General features: G+C 43.1%; 4 protein-coding genes across 6 annotated transcripts; 1 reads left to right on the plus strand and 3 right to left on the minus strand.

Annotated features, from left to right (window-relative positions):
- Positions 1–388: 388 nt before the first annotated feature.
- Positions 389–4,815, minus strand: cnp (2'',3''-cyclic nucleotide 3'' phosphodiesterase). Its single transcript, XM_084678786.1, has 4 exons — positions 4,679–4,815; positions 2,261–3,835; positions 1,996–2,123; positions 389–1,837 (listed from the first exon to the last, which is right to left on the minus strand). Exons 2-4 carry the CDS (start codon positions 3,795–3,797, stop codon positions 1,355–1,357), a joined length of 2,148 nt encoding a protein of 715 aa, XP_084534912.1. The 5' UTR covers positions 3,798–3,835; positions 4,679–4,815; the 3' UTR covers positions 389–1,354.
- A 155-nt stretch (positions 4,816–4,970) lies between these two features.
- Positions 4,971–8,683, minus strand: odad4 (outer dynein arm docking complex subunit 4). The gene is made up of 11 exons (XM_084678021.1): positions 8,213–8,683; positions 7,941–8,072; positions 7,528–7,681; positions 7,353–7,414; positions 6,910–7,066; positions 6,445–6,669; positions 6,171–6,378; positions 6,001–6,087; positions 5,683–5,879; positions 5,418–5,518; positions 4,971–5,321 (listed from the first exon to the last, which is right to left on the minus strand). Exons 1-11 carry the CDS (start codon positions 8,327–8,329, stop codon positions 5,286–5,288), a joined length of 1,476 nt encoding a protein of 491 aa, XP_084534147.1. The 5' UTR covers positions 8,330–8,683; the 3' UTR covers positions 4,971–5,285.
- An 84-nt stretch (positions 8,684–8,767) lies between these two features.
- On the minus strand, positions 8,768–15,447 carry dnajc7 (DnaJ (Hsp40) homolog, subfamily C, member 7). Of its 3 annotated transcripts, none has more exons than XM_084677926.1 (14): positions 15,347–15,447; positions 14,358–14,446; positions 14,088–14,212; positions 13,759–13,872; positions 13,533–13,607; positions 13,326–13,444; positions 13,077–13,230; positions 12,411–12,575; positions 11,834–11,925; positions 11,502–11,575; positions 11,066–11,212; positions 10,430–10,582; positions 10,267–10,329; positions 8,768–10,136 (listed from the first exon to the last, which is right to left on the minus strand). In XM_084677926.1, the coding sequence occupies exons 1-14, from the start codon at positions 15,418–15,420 to the stop codon at positions 10,099–10,101; spliced, it is 1,482 nt and encodes a 493-aa protein (XP_084534052.1). In that variant the 5' UTR covers positions 15,421–15,447; the 3' UTR covers positions 8,768–10,098. The 3 variants fall into 3 exon arrangements, with proteins under 3 accessions (XP_084534052.1, XP_084534051.1, XP_084534053.1); XM_084677925.1 differs by having other exon boundaries at positions 10,258–10,329; XM_084677927.1 differs by having other exon boundaries at positions 10,258–10,329; positions 14,358–14,441; positions 15,347–15,408.
- nkiras2 (NFKB inhibitor interacting Ras-like 2) lies at positions 15,376–17,409 on the plus strand. The gene is made up of 4 exons (XM_084677928.1): positions 15,376–15,638; positions 15,884–15,984; positions 16,095–16,336; positions 16,450–17,409. The coding sequence occupies exons 2-4, from the start codon at positions 15,891–15,893 to the stop codon at positions 16,690–16,692; spliced, it is 579 nt and encodes a 192-aa protein (XP_084534054.1). The 5' UTR covers positions 15,376–15,638; positions 15,884–15,890; the 3' UTR covers positions 16,693–17,409.
- Positions 17,410–17,486: the final 77 nt, after the last annotated feature.

A 17,486-nucleotide genomic window follows, 5' to 3' on the forward strand; every position in this document is an offset into this window, starting at 1 on the left:
GGATGACTATTGCAAAAATCCATGGGGCAATACAGAAGGTGCAATGCAGTGGTGCAACCAAGGGAGCAGAAGATGATCCAGTACAATGTCATTAAATCAGACTGCTTTCCCAGGATTAAGTGTAATAAAGGGATGGTTATGAACATAGTGGGGGTTTGTCAATATGTAGTCTAAGCTGTCTTCAACATTTAAAAATGTGTAACAAACAGGATATTCGGCAAAATAAAGATGTTAGTCATTTGTATATAATGCAGAATTTCCATACAGCTCAGATATGTAGCTATATCCATGACAGTTGTAAATTGTAACAGTTCCAAATAAGTTGTAGGGTGCCATCTGCTGGAATATATACACTTAGCTCTAGTAGGAAAATACACCAAACAAGCAATTTTGAGCGAAGCATATTTTATTAAGTGTACAAAAAACAAGTGCAAAAATAGTGAAATAGTGACTCGTAACCGCTACATACACATGGCGTTGCTCTAAGTAACCTACACATCGCTCATTGAAAGTGATATGTTGAAATGTGATGAAGAAAGTTTGGTTCAAACAGCAGTGGGATCGTTCCATGGTGCAGTCTCAAAGGACACAAAGATTGCAAAATGTGGACTTGGACTCTCACCAGTAACACAAGTACCAGCTGATGAGAAAAGTACAGATTCCATCAGCACTCTCCCTTTCATAACTGCATCCATGTGTAAAAAACATTCGCTAACTATGCTTGACATTTTCAACCTTGCACGTAACACTAAGCACACACCTTTTGCCCATGAGCTACAATTTGTTCGTACAAAACAGACACGCAGACATGCACAAACACTCAACTAATGGCTAACTCACAACTAAACCACAGTTATCTGACCAGCGTCACAAGACATCGCTGCAAAGGCTATGTGGCAGCTTTTCAATACATTTGATTGGAGCCGATATACGGTAACATCCAGCATGCAATGACATCCAACTTCCTCAATCACACAATATGGAAATGATCATCTAAATGCAAATGGATATATATGCCTAGAAACGCTGCCAAAGGCAAGTTATTATAGTGAAGTGAAGCAGTCCCTTAGTCGCACCTGTAATCGAACCAAAAAACGAACTTCGTAAATGTGGCTCCTAAATGCATGACAAAAACACTGAACAGCGAGACGAGCTGGACCCAACTGTAGTCTAAAAGGCCTCGTGGTTTGTGTGATGCAACGCAAGAGAAAAGGCACAAAGCTCGTGGATTTAGGGTGGGGCATAAAAACACACCACCAGAAATCCCAAACATAGCAAACACCCTCCCACCGGCTGGATCAAAACACTATTACACCAGACATCCCACACTCATCATTTCAACCCTTTTCCCCATTTAGAGGATGGTGCACTTTGGCTTCTTTTTCTTCTCAGACTCCTTTTTGGCTGGGTCGACCTTCTTGGGACCATACAAGCTAGTGAAACAAGCTTGAGCTGAAACGGGCTCTCTCAGACTAAGCAGCCATCTGCCTTTGCCATAGTATGCCAGAGAGCCCAGTTCCATCTCCACCAGCTCCTCCTGCTGACCCTCCTGTTGCTGTAGTGCCAAGATCTCCAGAAGGTCGAGCCCCGTCTGAACCGGCTCCACATCCTCCGCGCAACCCAAGGTGATGTGGGCACGGCTGCCCAGGGGTAGAGGCGCAGGAGGAGGAACGCCGGACTCCGCCGTCACCGCCACCGCCGCCTTCTCATCCTCATCAGCTGGCCACAGCACGAGTTGATTCTCAGTGAGAGAAACCCGTGCCCCAACCGTGCGGGGCGTGACAAAGAGGGCGCTTAGGGACAGTTCAGTTACAGAGCCATATAACTCATTCACAGCCTGCAGAGAGAAGTTGAGATTAAAAGATACCAGGAGACAACAGATGGGAGAAGAACATTTCGGAAAATGATGACACAAAGAAATACTGATTTAACCGTGTTATGTAAATCTATCAATAACACCGATAGTTTCCACTGGCATTTTCAATTTAGACTTACCGGTTTCTCTGCATATTCCTGAGCTCCTTCTGCCTTGCCATAGTCACAAAATTTGGTAGTGCAATGAAGGGGTCCTTTGGGCTGGAAATACTGTTCAAGGTCCACCTCCTTTTCAGCCTCACCCGTGACTGTAACAAAAAAAACAACGCAAGCTTAGTCTCACAAAACATGTAAAAAGTGTTACAAATATTAGCCAATTCGACGACACCCCTCGATCCCTGACCACTTAGACTGCACCAAGCATCTGGTTCTTGAACCTACTCACAGTCAGTCAAGTGCTTCTTGAAGGCCTCGAGGGTGTCCAAGGTCTTCAGGAAGTCCATGGCAGTGCACCTGACCTTGTCCTGGATACAGTGGAAAAGAAACCAGCCAAAGAACAGGGGCAGGGCTGTCTCCTTATACTGGTCCATCATCGCCTGAATCTGGGCCTCCTCTAAACCACGACGAGACTTCTTGGCCAGCTGTGCAAAATTGCTGTTCCATTCAGTGCGGGGCTCCAGATACATGGGCACCAGCCGATGTTGCTCTGCCAGCTCTCCCATAAGGGCCAACTGATCATGGGTATGGTTGGTGTCATCTACCACCACCACAGAAGCAGCCGGTCCTGCACTGCAGCACGCCACCACAGCTTCTTCCAGTGCCTTGTACGCAGATGCTTCTGGGATCTCTGGTTTCACTCCATGATCATCAGCGCAGCACACAGTGCAGAGATCCTTGTAGCTGTCAGCAATAGCTTGTGCGAGGAGACTCTTCCCACTGCCCGGCAGGCCTCTAAGGATAATAAGAGTGCGGGAGGTGCGCAAGGTAGCCATGGTCTGCTTTTCCTGCAGCAGGGCAAAGGATAGAGATCCAGGTGCAGGAACTGGCTCTTCCCCCTGTGATATCGTTACAACTTGCTGCTCCAATTTCTTACTCTCTACTGTCATTTCCACTGCTACCACCTCTACCGTTACAGTCTCAGCTTCTCCTGGCTTCTCGACGTCCACTTCCTTCACGGTCACATCTTCATCTGGCTTCACAGTTTCAGATTCTACTGGTTTCTTTGCCACCTCTTCCTTGATTGGGCTCTCTGCCATGACCACCTCTTCAGTCTCTTCTGGTTTCTCTGGTTCTACGTTCACAGCCTTTGCTTCCAACTGTGGCTCGGCCTCCACCTCATGAACTAGTTCTGCCTGCGCACCCTTTACGATTTCTGGCTTTGTCTGAATATCTGGTTCCACTGCCATCACCATCTGGACATCTGCCCGTTTGTCAGATTGCTCTGGCACTTTGTCTTGGCAAAGCTCTTCGATATCCTCGGGTTTCTGTGACTCTGACAAAACCTGCACGGATAGTTTATCCACCACTGGATGGCTTGCTGCCAGTGGTTCATCCAATGGGAGAGCTTCTAGGGTTTTCTCTGGCAAGTTCTGGATGTGCTCTGGTTCCATGTGTGAATCTGGATCCAGAACTTTCTCCACTGATCTGCCTACTTCAATTTTTTCTGGTTCAGCCAGCTTCTCAGATTCCACCAATTTGTCAAGAGACTCATCAGGTGACTGGTTTGCCACCATCTCAATTTTCTTACTTTCTTCAGCCGATTCTGTCACTGCAGTTGTAATGTCATCAACTTTTCCATTCACCGTTTCATTGGCATTTAGAGGCAGCTGTTCAGTTTCCTGAGCTGTGACTGGCACCTTCTCAGGGTCACTGTGTTCCCCATGTAACTCTAACTTTGATACTGGCACTGTTTCTGTTGCAGTTTTCAGCTGATCCTGAGTCTCAGGTGCAAGGTCCAATACTTGGGTCTGTTCAGCATCCATGTTTTGGTTCCTCCTTGTTGGGGCGATGAACCATGTACCTTATAATACAAACAGAGGTTTAGGCCAATTTCTTTTTGTATTAATTAAATCAGAATCTAAAATTCTGTTTTTCTTTATATTGGACTTTAGTATATTGGGGTCACACTCAAGGTACTATACAATTATGTTAGGTTGCTTCTTAAGCAAAACATTTATATATTAACAGCAGCTCAATATTTCACCACGAGGTAAAAAGTAGGCCTAATGAAGTTGCTTAAACAATCGTAGTATTCTGCGTGCACTGGCCGGGTGGGAAAAGAACACCTGCTACCGATGATAGCTTCAGCTAGCCCTTTGTTAAGCGAGTCGGACAACCTGGATAACTACGCACTCAATTAAATCAACACGAGGAACAATTATTGTTTATGCGTGCAAAAAAAGAGAAAAGTGCTTCTCAGTAACGCATATGACGCAATGCAATAAAAAAAAAGAGCGTGGTCATCCTGTGGGAGACAAGACAAGTTATTGAAAGACATGTGGCATGCAGTATGCGATTAATATGGGTTATGAAAGTGGATATTCATTTCTAGTACAAGCGTACTAAACGTGTCTAATGTCGTGGCTAGTCAAGTGCTATAATGTAACAATGAAACGATGGACGGGGAGTGGCAGCGACCACGCTAGACAACAAATGAGCGTGGCATTGTCCTTCGCCCTTAGAAATGCACACATTTATATAATATAAACTATCGGTCCCTATGTCAGCGTAGACGATTGTAGATACAACTTTAAAGGAAGTTTGAAATGCATGACAAATTGGTAATGACAATAAATTAAATCTTAAAACGAATGAACAAATAATGTATAGTCCTAAGTTTACTTTGAGAAACAGTATACTTTACCAAGTCCGTTATCCTGCCAAGAATGAGCGATGTGATTCCCCTTTTACAACTCGATTCGCTCAATAAGTATGCTATACCAACGCAGCGCTGAGAAATATGCCCTGCACACAGGAAACAAAACGGAAACTACGGGCTCTTGAGCACGCGCAAGGTTTAGATGAGGGTGGAGTATGAGTGGGGTACACTCCCGATTGCGCGTTCCCGACAACCACGGTGACTCTCAGATAAGCTCAGACCATGTTTCTACACAGGTGTTTAGCAAAAACTACAACAGTAAGAGACAGGACAAGACTGGGCTTGCAAAAGCTTTAATAAATGCGTCACTGCATACATCTCAAAACGAATAAATGATAGTTTATCATAAGATATCGCAGAGGATCAAATACAATCTATTTACATATGTAAATGTATCTCTGTCAACCCCTACCAATTACCAGTATTTTTTCTCCTGTAATCTGACAATCAAATGTTAATATACACTCAGTGTGTTCAGTGTGTGTTGAATGTGACATTTTTTATTTGTATGCTTGTGATCTCCAGGTTTGGTTCATTACAGCACATTGTTTTCCAACAAGCACTCAAAAACCTGATCACGTTGTGTTGTCTGTCACTGTGCAGAATGTTGCTTTGCATCACGGAGGGCCTGGAACAACATGAAATATCTTGTTAATACGCTTGTAGGCATGGGTAGAGTACAGACTAGACCAAACTTGACTGAGATATGGCAGGTTGATTAAACCTTATGAATAGCATCCCTGGCAGGGTCATCCTGGAGAAGCTTGGCTTGGTCCAACGCTCTCTCAAAGTGAACAACACTAGATTTGAAGTTCCCAAGTTTCACTGACAGGAGGCACAAAGCAAAAACAACAATTCAGCTCAATTCTATTCACTGGCAGAGGAAAAAGGAACTGTAAGGAATGAGGAACTGACACTAATATGATGTTTCCAATAATACAAAGTAACAAAACAAAAGTCCAGTCCATGGCTCAACGCGCAACCCTTACACTCTGACTGTGCGACCAACACACAAGCATTCAGTTGCCACTTCTCATCAGTTATTTCATCAGCTGCTAGCAGAGAGCGAACGCCGTAGTCACGCGCTTCTGCATAGCGTTTCAGCTCCAGGTGGCAGCGGCCGATCTCATGAAACAGCCAGGTCCTCTCCAAACCAGCGTGAGCCAGAGGGATCTTCTCCTCCCAGCTAAAACGGGTTTCAAGTTCAGAGAGAAAAAAAGTTATTTTTCCCCATACTGTACTTCAAAACAAACGACTCCCTTATACTGTAAACGGTATTGAGTCATTAAGTTTCAAAGTCCACTTACGCAACAAGAGCATGATGGAACTTCCCAATCCGGGCATACACTCTGCCGATGTTGTCAAGAGCCCGAGACTTTGCATCTGAGAGCTTGCTGTTGCACCGAAACGCCGAGAGGAGAAATACGGATGATCCAAATAGTTTGAGGTGATATTCTTGACAAAAGGGGATGCTTACCATTGTTTGGCCAACTCCAAGTCCTTCTGATGGTTGTGCAGAGCCTTGTCCATATGCCCCAGGTCAAGGAAGGCATTCCCAATGCAACTGTGTAGGTTGCCAAGCACCTCCTTCTTATTGGGCACCGTTTCTTCAGACCAGAACTGTACTGTCTTTAGAACTTCTCGAGCTTTCTTGAGGCTACCCTCTGCATTTCCTGCGCTCAAGGCTAAGAGGAAAAACATACAATCATCAAAAGTTCTAAGCCATCATTTGCAACTTTCGCGTCTCTTACCTGTATCAATTTCCTCCAGGCTCTTGAGCACAAAACGGCCGGGATCAGAGGGGGGATTCTGACGGCTCTTGTTCCATTTCTGCTGCGTGAGTTTACGATCCCTCTCCCGCGCATAGATGGGCTTCTGCTGTCGCCAGAACTCAGTGCGAGTGTCCAGATAAGTGATGCAGTTCAGGATGACGTCCTGCAGCCTCTCGCCACCCCGCATCTTACCTTTCACCAAGTCTGGAGACCATTTATAAAACCATCTTTAAAGTGTAACATTGCCAAATACCCTTCTTCCTTGATTAGTATTGGTAATAAGTATGAAACAAAATTCCTTAAAGTTTCAGGAGGTCAGAAGTACCATTCATGCAAGGGAGGTTAAGTAAAACAGAGGCAGAACATTGTCCAGTAATGAGTGCGGGGGTGTTGATTAGTATAACACAAATAAAAACACATTGGCGCAACAAGGGGGAGGCTTACCCTCATCTTTCAGTAACTTCTCAAGGTACTCCTTGTCACTATATAGCTCCCCAAGCAGCTGCTTGGCCGTCTTCTCACCCTTTGGTGTTTTCTGGCTCTGCTGCCTCAGTTCCCTCCTCAGTGGGTGGGCTAGTGGTTTTTGCCGTCCCTTCTTTCCCTGTCAATCAGTTACATTTAGTCATTTAGCTGACGCTCTTATCCAGAACGACTTACAGTAAGTACAGGGACATTCTCCCCGAGGCAAGTAGGGTGAAGTGCCTTGCCCAAGGACATAACGTCAGTTTGTACGGCCGGGAATCGAACCAACAACCTTCTGATTAATAGTCTGACTCCCTAACCACTTAGCCACCCAATCAGTTGTAGAGGGATCTGAGATGATGCCCACGGGTACGAGAGGAAGGTGATGTGTGATGGAAGATGTTCATTTTGAAATTTGAACTCACCTCATCACTCTTGTGGAAGAATGATAAGTCCCCTTTGTTTTCCAGTTTGACAGAGGAGGGGCCTGGAATGGCACAGAGACAGGGGTTTTAAAACAGAACAAAAGACAGCAACCAGTGAATTATTCAAATACAGCCATGCGCTGAAACCTGAAGATGGCAGACTTCTACAACTTACTGCCTACAGAGTTGTCAATAGCTTCTTGAGCCTTTTGGATGCCCAGTCTAAACTCCTGTAACTCTGGCCTGAGTTTGTGACCCCGGTGGAAAAACACCAGCGCAAATTCGAAGTCTCCCATTGTGTACAAGGCCTCAGCTTTCTGATACAAACCCTGGAACGATAGTACAAAACCCACATGTTCATTTAACATATTTACAGTTAGAAAAATAATGATCCTACTTTTTATCTTCGGCAAAATATGGCACCGCCTTTGGTAATTGTATGTGGTAGGCTAGGAATACTGGAGCAGAAATGTTCCATCGGTCTAAAAACACATGTGATTCTGAGAACATTACAGAAATATGATTGATAGTGTCTCTACGTTTAATAAATGTGTCTGTCTGGATTATCAAGACCGGAAAATGCTGCACCTTGAAAAATTCCTTATCCTGTTTGAGTGACGTTTCTGCATCCCGAAGAGCATTTTCGGAGTCCCCCATCTTAACATAGCATTTCGATCTGGCAACCAGACAGTTTTTGTCGTCCGGCTGGAGAATCAATGCCTGTAACACGCGTTTTCAACTGACTAACATATTTCAATACACTTACATGATAACACATTATAGCTTTCTAGCAAGATAGTTCGTGTATAGAGGGTAGAGCTAAGTTAGCAGGTGACTGGTCATGATATACAGTACTGTACCGTAGAATAGCTCTCTACAGCTTTGACATATTCCCCTTTCTGGTACAATTGGTCTCCCTCTGCCATGTATGTAGAAAATGTGCTCTTGGGCCCTTGGTCTCCTTCCGTGTCAGACATTATGAACAAATCGTTCTTAACTTTAAGCAAATAGGGCCTTCTAAATGTTAGACGGCGACAGCAAGGACATCAGTGGCAAGAAACAGCAGTGTGTCCCATCAGGGTATCCTAGCAACCAGTCAAACAAGTCCTGTAGTTGCGAAAACATTTGAGCTTGTAGACTTTTACCGAAGGTCATTGAACACTTATCTGCCCAGAGTTGCAAAAGCTGAACATGTGTTTTTTTTTGTGGTTTTTGATTGTAAAATATCACCGATCAACGTGTAATTTTCAGTCCCCTTATGCAATATAAGAAGGACTAGTCTCAACACTGCCCTCTTACGTCTAGTTCGAGTAAACTATAGGATTGGAATGAGTCAGAGCAAAATAAAAAATACAACTGAAAATGCTGCTTCCGTTGTCCCAGACGACACATGGAATAAAGACAAATATGATATATTTCATGGGAGGAATCCAGAGAGGCTAACTTTATTTACATGACTGTGTGGTAGTCAATGTTGTTCCAACTTATGATTAAAGATGAGAATGCTTTTATTTTCGAAGTGCACCAAATGGACAAATCATCCTACTCAGCATGTTAACTTGATTTGTTTTTCATGTCATCATGTAATCCAGGTGACCATACGTTTATCAATTCTTTACTTTGATGACAAATTTGCGCTATATATTTAACATGTTTTGTTTGCTTAGTTAACAAATGTCAGTTTTTCACAGATGCAGTTTAAGTGCAACAACATTTTCCTGAGTTTGTGCAATTAGGAAGCTGGTCCTTGGTGGCATTTTCATAATATAAGCATTCTCATCTAGAGCTTAGATACTCTATGAAACACAACATTTACATATTACATATGTATAAAAAAAAAAAGAAAAAAAAAAAAACAGTTATCAACTATAAACACAAATTAACACTTTACATTCCAGTAAAATGTACAATGCAGAAACCGGTGAATGGCAACATCGAACATAAAACTTGAGGTGAGAAAGCCAACCACACAGAAGGTGAAAGTGCTAGCTTAACAAGCCAACAAAGCCATCTCTTCACTGTACTTGAACAACAGTTCATGAACAAATATGATCTCCAGCAGTTGTGGAAAATCAATGCTGAACCTGAACAGTTCCTATAACATGGGGACAAGTACACAGCTGTCAGTAAGCATATCCACAGCTGGTGAATTTTGGTTCTCGAGTATACTGGTTCTGAGGGGAAGTGTTCGGCTATTGCAATATTACAAGTTGCTAAGTAACCCATGTCATTTCCTCCTTTGGAAACGACCGGGCAAGAAACTAACTTGCATGCTTTGAATACTTCCAGGAGAGCGGTTTAAGAGGCGGTTCATGGCATGCTTACTGTCCCAAAGCTTCTCAGAGGTTTCCCCATGGGTCACAGATGCTCTGGGCTTCAACTGCTCAGACTTGGTCACCATCACTCTTAGGAAACCTTGCATGATTCAGGCTCGTACTAGGTTCGGCCACCATTCTCTTTAAAACCATCATGTAACCAGCTATTAAAGACTTCCAGACTGTTTTTTTTCTTCTTTTCTTTTAAGGAAACCAACTCAAAACCAGTAATAGGTGTACTTTCAACTTGCTGTTCTAGCACAATTCGTTTGTTGCATGGTGTCATTGGATAGCATTCATTTAGTCAATGGCATAGACAGTCTGACTGAGAAACAGTCAGACACGTTAAAATGAGGGTAGGTACGAGTTATAGAGGGTTGAATTTGTTTATGTCCATGATGTTGGAACGGCAGAGGTATTGGATTCCCAAATTAACCAAACTGGAAGAAGACATTTCCTGGTCCAGATGCTATAATACAAAACACACAAGATCATTATTAGTAGTTTGTTGTGACGTTCTTTACCTAAATGACTAGATTTTTGGGGGGATAGGATAAAAAGAAAGAAGCGCTGTCCCCTGGTGTACGTACACGAGTTACCTTCGAAACTATAGCCTCCAGGCCCTCCGAAGAATGCCTTGAAAATGTTGTTGGCATCAAAATCTGGGAAAGACACAAACACATGAGTATGTCCCTGACAAAACACTCCTAAAACACAGAAAGCAGTGACGACCCCCTCCTTCCCACATCCCCAGGTGCTAACCTCCCATGTTCATGCCATCATCCTCCAGGTCCTGACCGCTGTCATAACGAGATTTCTTCTTGGGGTCGGACAGCACGGTGAACGCCTCTCCAACCTCCTTAAACTTCTTCTCCTCCTCCTTCTGCACCTCTGCACTAGCTGAACTGTGACGATCTGGCGGTGCAACAGAACAGACCCTTAAAGCCCAATTTATACTAAGGTCGCAGACACTTTTGAAAAGGTCGCCGAAGCAAAGCATTAACAATGTAACCATAGCTATTAATGTAACGGTAAAATGATTCAGTTTACGTCACGCAAACCTTGAGCACAGGTGACTGTTTGCCGAAGTACAAATGCAGCAGCCTGAGAGACAGTTTCAAAGACAATTTCAAAAGTGTCGGCGACATCAAATCGAATCAAATTAATTTGTATAGCCCTTTTTACACGCAAGCATGTCACAGAGGGCTTCACATACGCCCATAGAACTGCCCCTCAACCAACCTAAACCCTCAAGGAAGACAAGGAAAAACTCCCAACGGGAGAAAAAATTGAAGAAACCTTGGGAGGAGCATAAGTATAAATTAAGCTTTAAAAACGCGGTGGCGTCAAGCAGCTCTGAAACATGTTGATCGGTATGACCAGTCCCCTAATTCCTACCTGGATGGTGCATGAGGGCTCGTTTACGATATGCCTTCTTGATTTCATCCTCGGTAGCTTTCTTGTCCACGCCCAGCACCTTGTAATAATCTTTCCGCTTGCTTTTCTTCAACTCCAGCTGTGCATTCTTCAGAAGATGCTTGTGCTCTAAGACAATGACACACACAGTTAAACCAAGATAATAAACCATGAAATAAAAGGGGGATGGAGAGTGAAACTCAAGATATCAGTTTTCAGAGGTGCACTCCCAACAAGGAGACAATAGGTGGCGCTGTATTGTAACAGAACCGGCTCCTTCACAACAGTGTAAAACGACTCTCAAATGCATGTAAATTTAGTTTGGTGAAATAACAGTGAATAATGAAAGGAGATTGTTGAGAAAATAGGGCAACATGTTCTAGAAAGGAGAGGCTGAGTCATTGATAGAGACAGATACCTTTTGTCTTCTCTGTTTGGTAGACCTTCTCGTAATCCCGCACTGCATCCTCATGCTGCTCGATGTCCATGTAACTGCAGAACAAACACACACACAGGAACAATCACCAATATTCCCATATCGGAAAATCTCAGTATGAAAAAGAGAACAATATTTAAAAAGTCCTGGATATTAAGCAATGGAATCATGTGAAAGGCACTTGCTTCGGATAAAAGTGTCTGCTAAATGACCTAAACGGGAATGTAACATACGATAGTCTCTTAATTTTACTCGTACTCATACTGAACTGTCCATGCATGTAGTTGCCACGCTCACGCCAGACATTGACGTACCATTGCGCTCTCCGTAAATAGGCCTTGATGTAGGTCTCGTCCAGCTTGATTGCCTTTGTGCAGTCTTCGATGGCCTGCTCTAGTTTTTTCAGCTTTCAAAGGAAAAAGAAAAGAAGAGTGAGACTGAGATGCTGGCCCACTTCTGGTGGTTAGATAGAGGGCAACAAAACAAAAGAGCAGAATCAAAGACATAACAAACCAAATAAAACACACACAGTAAGTAGGTTCTCACCAGAAATCTGAACGTGTATAAACATACAGTATGTAATTGTATGAGTATGCCTATAAACTTACTGGCTCAGAAGGCAAACCTTTTGACAGAACAGTAGCTTGTATTGTCTTAAGTTCATCTGTCAATTGCTTTCAGATTGTGTGACTTCCACAAGGATTTACAACTGATAATGATTGGGGACTTTTACGTGTATATACGTGTATGCATCAGTTCTGCGCAGATGAAAAACTCATCAGTACATTTCGGGAAACGGTGTCTATAATATCGAGCCTTAAAACGATGGATACCAAAACAGCGCAAAGAGTGGATACAGACACAAGAGAGATGATCTTCCTAGTGCTTCACCTTGGATCCAACGGTGCCCCTATTGCAGTACAGCTTGGCGTTGGTTTTGATGTTGTTGGGGTCTATTGTCAGGGCCTCAGAATACAGCTCATAGGCTGTCTCATAGTTCCCCTCCTTGAAAGCCTTGTTGCCCTCTTCTTTCTTGGCTTTAAGTGCTTTGGCATTCTGTAGTAGAAAGGAAAATACATTAGGGACCACTCTGAGAAGCACTCTACATTATAATCAAGCCGCTGAGAATGGAGATTTTTTTGTCATGTGTGACGGTTTAATGATGTTTTGTGGTATTCTTCAACACAAGGAAGACTGAGGGCACATATCCATATAGAGTTTTTTATCTGGCAGAAAATTGCTGGAGGAGTGCTGAGGACCACTTCAACCCAGTGCAAGCAAGTAGTTTTAAACAACTTATTCTTGGATAACTTAAGCTCATCATTATTGGACATTTTCATCTCTCTGAATGTTGAGTGGCTAGCATGCTGGAAAAGAGCAACCGAAATGATACCAGCGCCTTTATGAAAAGTTCAGAGATTTCGACTAGAAGCGCTCGGAGCGGCAGCCCTATTATTCTCAAGGCAGCCGCACGCACCATCTCCTCATTGGGGAACAAGTGAAAAAAAAACGACACTCAGAAAAGAAAAAAAACGCTGTATGGACACTCAGCCTTACTCTGCAGGCAAGGCGAGCCTTCTCGTGGTCAGGGGCCATGCGCAAGGCCTGGACAAAGAACTGGACAGCCTTGTCAATGCAGTCCTCATAGTACAGACAGAGGCCTCGCACGTACAGAGCATCCCCATTGGTCGAGTCCATCCTCAGGATATCACTGTGGCCAACAAAAACAAGACACGTTTCTCTGAAGGAGAGTCGTGCATAGACTTACTTTCAAAATCACAATCCGGATGTCATCAAAGCGGTTACCTGGCTACGGATTGAGCTTCCGGGTAGCGTCCCAGCAAGGCCAAACACTCTGCTTTGAGTACTTTGAATCGGTGGCAGGCAGAGGCAGACTCCAAGGCACGGTCCATACAGAAGACAACCTAGAGCAACCAGAGCCAGAGAGACACAGTCATGTCTACAACCCGGGAAACACGTGTCTCAAAGAAACTGAGAACTACAACTGCTTACCATTCTAAAGTCGCGCTTTTCGAACCCAATTTCCGCCATCTTCTCATACTCTAGGATCGAGTCTGCATTCTTCAACTAGATTTGAGACAACACCTCTCCATAAGACATGCTTGATATAATAAATCACTGTCATTTAGGTATTTGCTACTTATTAATAGAGTAAGCAAGATTGCGAAGGGACAGTTTGCTGTGGTTCATTAGGTAATGCCCAGCTAGTCTGACGCACCTCCTGCTGTGCCTGGCTGTTGTCAGGTTCAAGCTCTAGAACCCTCTGGAAACAGCGGCTGGCAGCCATGGCGTTGCCAAGAGACAGATGGCACTTTCCTTCTCGTAGATGACCCTGTGGGACAATTGACTCATAGTTCTCATTTGGGGCTGTGACACAGAGATATGAAACACCCAAGAAGTCCAACTCTCCCAAAAGCAATTATTTACATGTTAAAATGTACCATTTGTCTTTACTTCTAATGTACCATGAAAACTCTTAGAAGTACTAGCATTATAGTAAGAACTAATTGCTTACAAATGAGGGATAGTCTCCTCTGTAAAGTCTACCTTCATAAAAGTGTCATCTAGCCGCACTGCCTGCTGGGAGTCTTCCAGCGCCTCTCTATGTCGGCTTAGCATCATCAGTGTAGCTGCACGGTTTCCGTAGTAACTGGCATTCTTGGGACACATGTCTATCAAGAGTATACAACAACTTTCAAATGAATTTCAGTTTTTCAAAGTTAATTTTGTTTGTTACTTGCCAAAGTTCACATAGCTGTTCATTTGGACACAGGACAATAATACACAGTGAATGGTTGAAAACTTCACAAACTTTACCTATTGCCTTGGTGTAGTAGTTAAATGCTTCAGAATAATCCTTTTTAATGTAGTAGGCATTTCCTTGTTCTTTGAAGCCCTCCGCTTCTCTGACACATACACAAGAAAACACAATATAAAGTGGACAATGTTGACAATAATTATATCCGAGAGGGCTTACGACAGAATTGAACAAGAGGACATAGTTTAAATGAATTGTGTTGAATACTGTCTCCGAATAGATTAGGACTGTCATCAAACATTAGGTCGAGACCTAACCTATATGTTGATAGTATGCTTGTCACAGTAAACATTCAAAACACACACCTGATCTCACTAAGTAACCCACATATGCATACAGTAGTAGTAGTAGCAAGGCTTAGGTGTGTGTAAATCTGCGTCAAAACTGAGCTTCTAAGCCCACGGGTGAGTTAACTTTGGGTTGAGGTTGTGACAGGTCTGCTACACAAAACCAGACTATGTATAGAAACAGCCACCACAGCAGCACAGAATGCTAGATCCAATCCAAAGAAAGTCTCGAGACGAAATAGACGTGCGCAGTACATGAAACACATGACACCCTGTAGGGCACACTGACACTGCTGGCTTTTTTAGGAAGCTCCGCCATGCTTCACACTCCTTGATGTAGTTCAGATCATAATTATAGATTGAACACAGCGTTAGATAGCTGTCAATGCTGTATCAAAAATGTATTTAAGTTAATGATATGTCACTACATATTCGGCCAGCCTATAGCTTAGTCACAGACCAATAATTGTCAGAAAACGGAATGAGGCCAAAATAAAAGTTAATTCTAACGATACCAGGTGGCTGCTACAGTGGTAGCTTGCTAGCTGGAAAGCAGGGCTAGTAGTGCAATTTAACGCGTTGTGGCTAGTGTGACAGTATCAAATCGCCGGAAAAAACACACACTAGGTATTGGCACGGTTATATTACATTCAAGGCGTGTGTTGTCAATTGTATTTAGCTGTGCCCTTATGGTTACGCACCTCTCCAATTCTTCGTCACTAAGTAATTCCATCTCTTGGTCCATGTTCACATCATCATAGTCCATATTCGCCATTTTGCCGAGACAGGGGGCGGGGCTGGAAATAGCGAATTCTCGAATTTTGACAGTTGCTCCGCCTTTCTTTTTGGTTACGTCGTTACGTAGACAGTAAACAGGAAGTCCCCAGTTTCCCAGCCGTTTATCTACTTCTTTTTTCCTTAACGACAATCGCTTGAGCTTTAAACGGTAGTAAAATTACTTGCACCGACACACTCATCAGGAAATTGTTCGAGGTGAGACTTTATTGTAAATATCTAGCCAATATTCACTAGTAAATACAACTATCCATCTATCAGAAACTAATGGCAGCTACAGTACTTAGCTAGCCCATAATTTGTAGCACTGCTTCAGCTAGCTAGACTCTTCTTTCTTACAGTAGTATGTTTCTATTGTTGTATGTCCCCATTTTCATGTTCATTGTGCTTTATGTTATCTATAAATGGCTTGTTTTTTTAATGGCAATCTTAACGAATTACAGATTGACCATGGGCAAAAGTTGTAAAGTGGTAGTGTGCGGTCTTGCCGCTGTTGGCAAAACTGCTGTATTGGAACAGCTGCTGTATGCCAACCACATTGCTGGTAGGTTAGCGGTTATTTTTGCTTTGTTGTTATGTCACACTATTTAAAAACGTGAAGGGTGAAATCATTATGAATATTAATAGTAAGTTGTATCTGCGATGCACTTTTAGGTTCTGAATCCATGGAGACGTTGGAGGACATCTACATAGGGTCTATTGAAACTGACCGTGGAACACGAGAGCAGGTGCGCTTCTACGACACCCGGGGACTGCGGGATGGAGTCGAATTCCCTCGCCACTACTACTCATTTGCAGACGGTTTTGTGCTTGTCTACAGTATTGAAAGTAAGGAGTCATTTAAACGAATGGAGGCCCTCAAGAAGGACATTGACCGCCACAGGGACAAGAAAGAGGTCAGAATCTTAATCCATTTGTATCTAGTTTATTGCGTGGATATGTTTACAAAATGTCTAAATGAGATCCCACCGCTACAGTTTGAGGCTAATGAAGGACTGTTTGTTCACAGGTCACTATTGTGGTTCTCGGGAACAAGCTGGATAAGCAGGACCAGAGGAGGGTGGATTCAGACATGGCCCAGAACTGGGCCAAGACAGAGAAGGTGCGTCTGTGGGAGGTGTCAGTAGGAGATAGACGCAGCCTGATCGAGCCTTTTGTCTACCTGGCAAGTAAAATGACCCAGCCTCAAAGCAAGTCCACCTTCCCTTTGAGTCGCAACAAGAACAAGGGGAGTGGGTCTGTTGACAGCTGAGGCATTGTAGGATGAGGGTTTAGGAGGTCAAAGAGGAACAATAAAGGAAGCAGTGGTGGGAGGAAAAGAGGAGGAGATTTCGAGTAACAGTGAAGGAGAAAAAGGAGGGTTGATTGGTAGATGAGGAACACAGACAGTTGATGATCATATGTACAATCACACATGCTGCACAGACTACACAGACTGAATCAGAACTGAACACTTGATCACTGATCTGTGATGGAACTTAACAGTGATGGCTAACCTAAACTCATATTGATTGTTAAAGAAGCTAAGTGTACAGTCCAGGGAGGAAGGAGCACAAGGGATTCATGTACTGTCAATTAATCAGGAGATTTGTTACACTACTGACATGCCCTCCCCTCAGAGAAACTGTGGAAGCATGTTTCGTCATTTGTGTCATTTTTAAATACTTTATTTTTCAAAATGTAAAAAAAAAATACATTCCTCAGTTTTTGTACCCCACTCTTGTAAATGCCAGAACATGTATACCAAGGTTTGTTATAGCTGATCAGCTAAAATAACTTTCCCTACGTTTCACTAGTTTTAGCTTTGTTAATACTCACAGATGACTGATTTGTTTGTGCATCTTTATACCACATTTCAACTGAAAACTGTAGTCCGAGTCAATGTATGCAGTATTTATATTTTAAGTGTGTGGAGACCTGACCTTTGTTTGCTTGTTTTGTAAACAAATAAAAAAGATTTTTTTCTGCACCTTACTTTGAGTTTTGAGAATTTTAAAAAGAATGGACTAGTAAATTGTCATTATGGCATTTTTTATTATTACTACA

This window comes from Hypomesus nipponensis, chromosome 17 (genome assembly GCF_054491055.1).
Source record: "Hypomesus nipponensis isolate SF chromosome 17, ASM5449105v1, whole genome shotgun sequence".
In the NCBI taxonomy this organism is placed as follows: Eukaryota; Metazoa; Chordata; class Actinopteri; order Osmeriformes; family Osmeridae; genus Hypomesus; species Hypomesus nipponensis.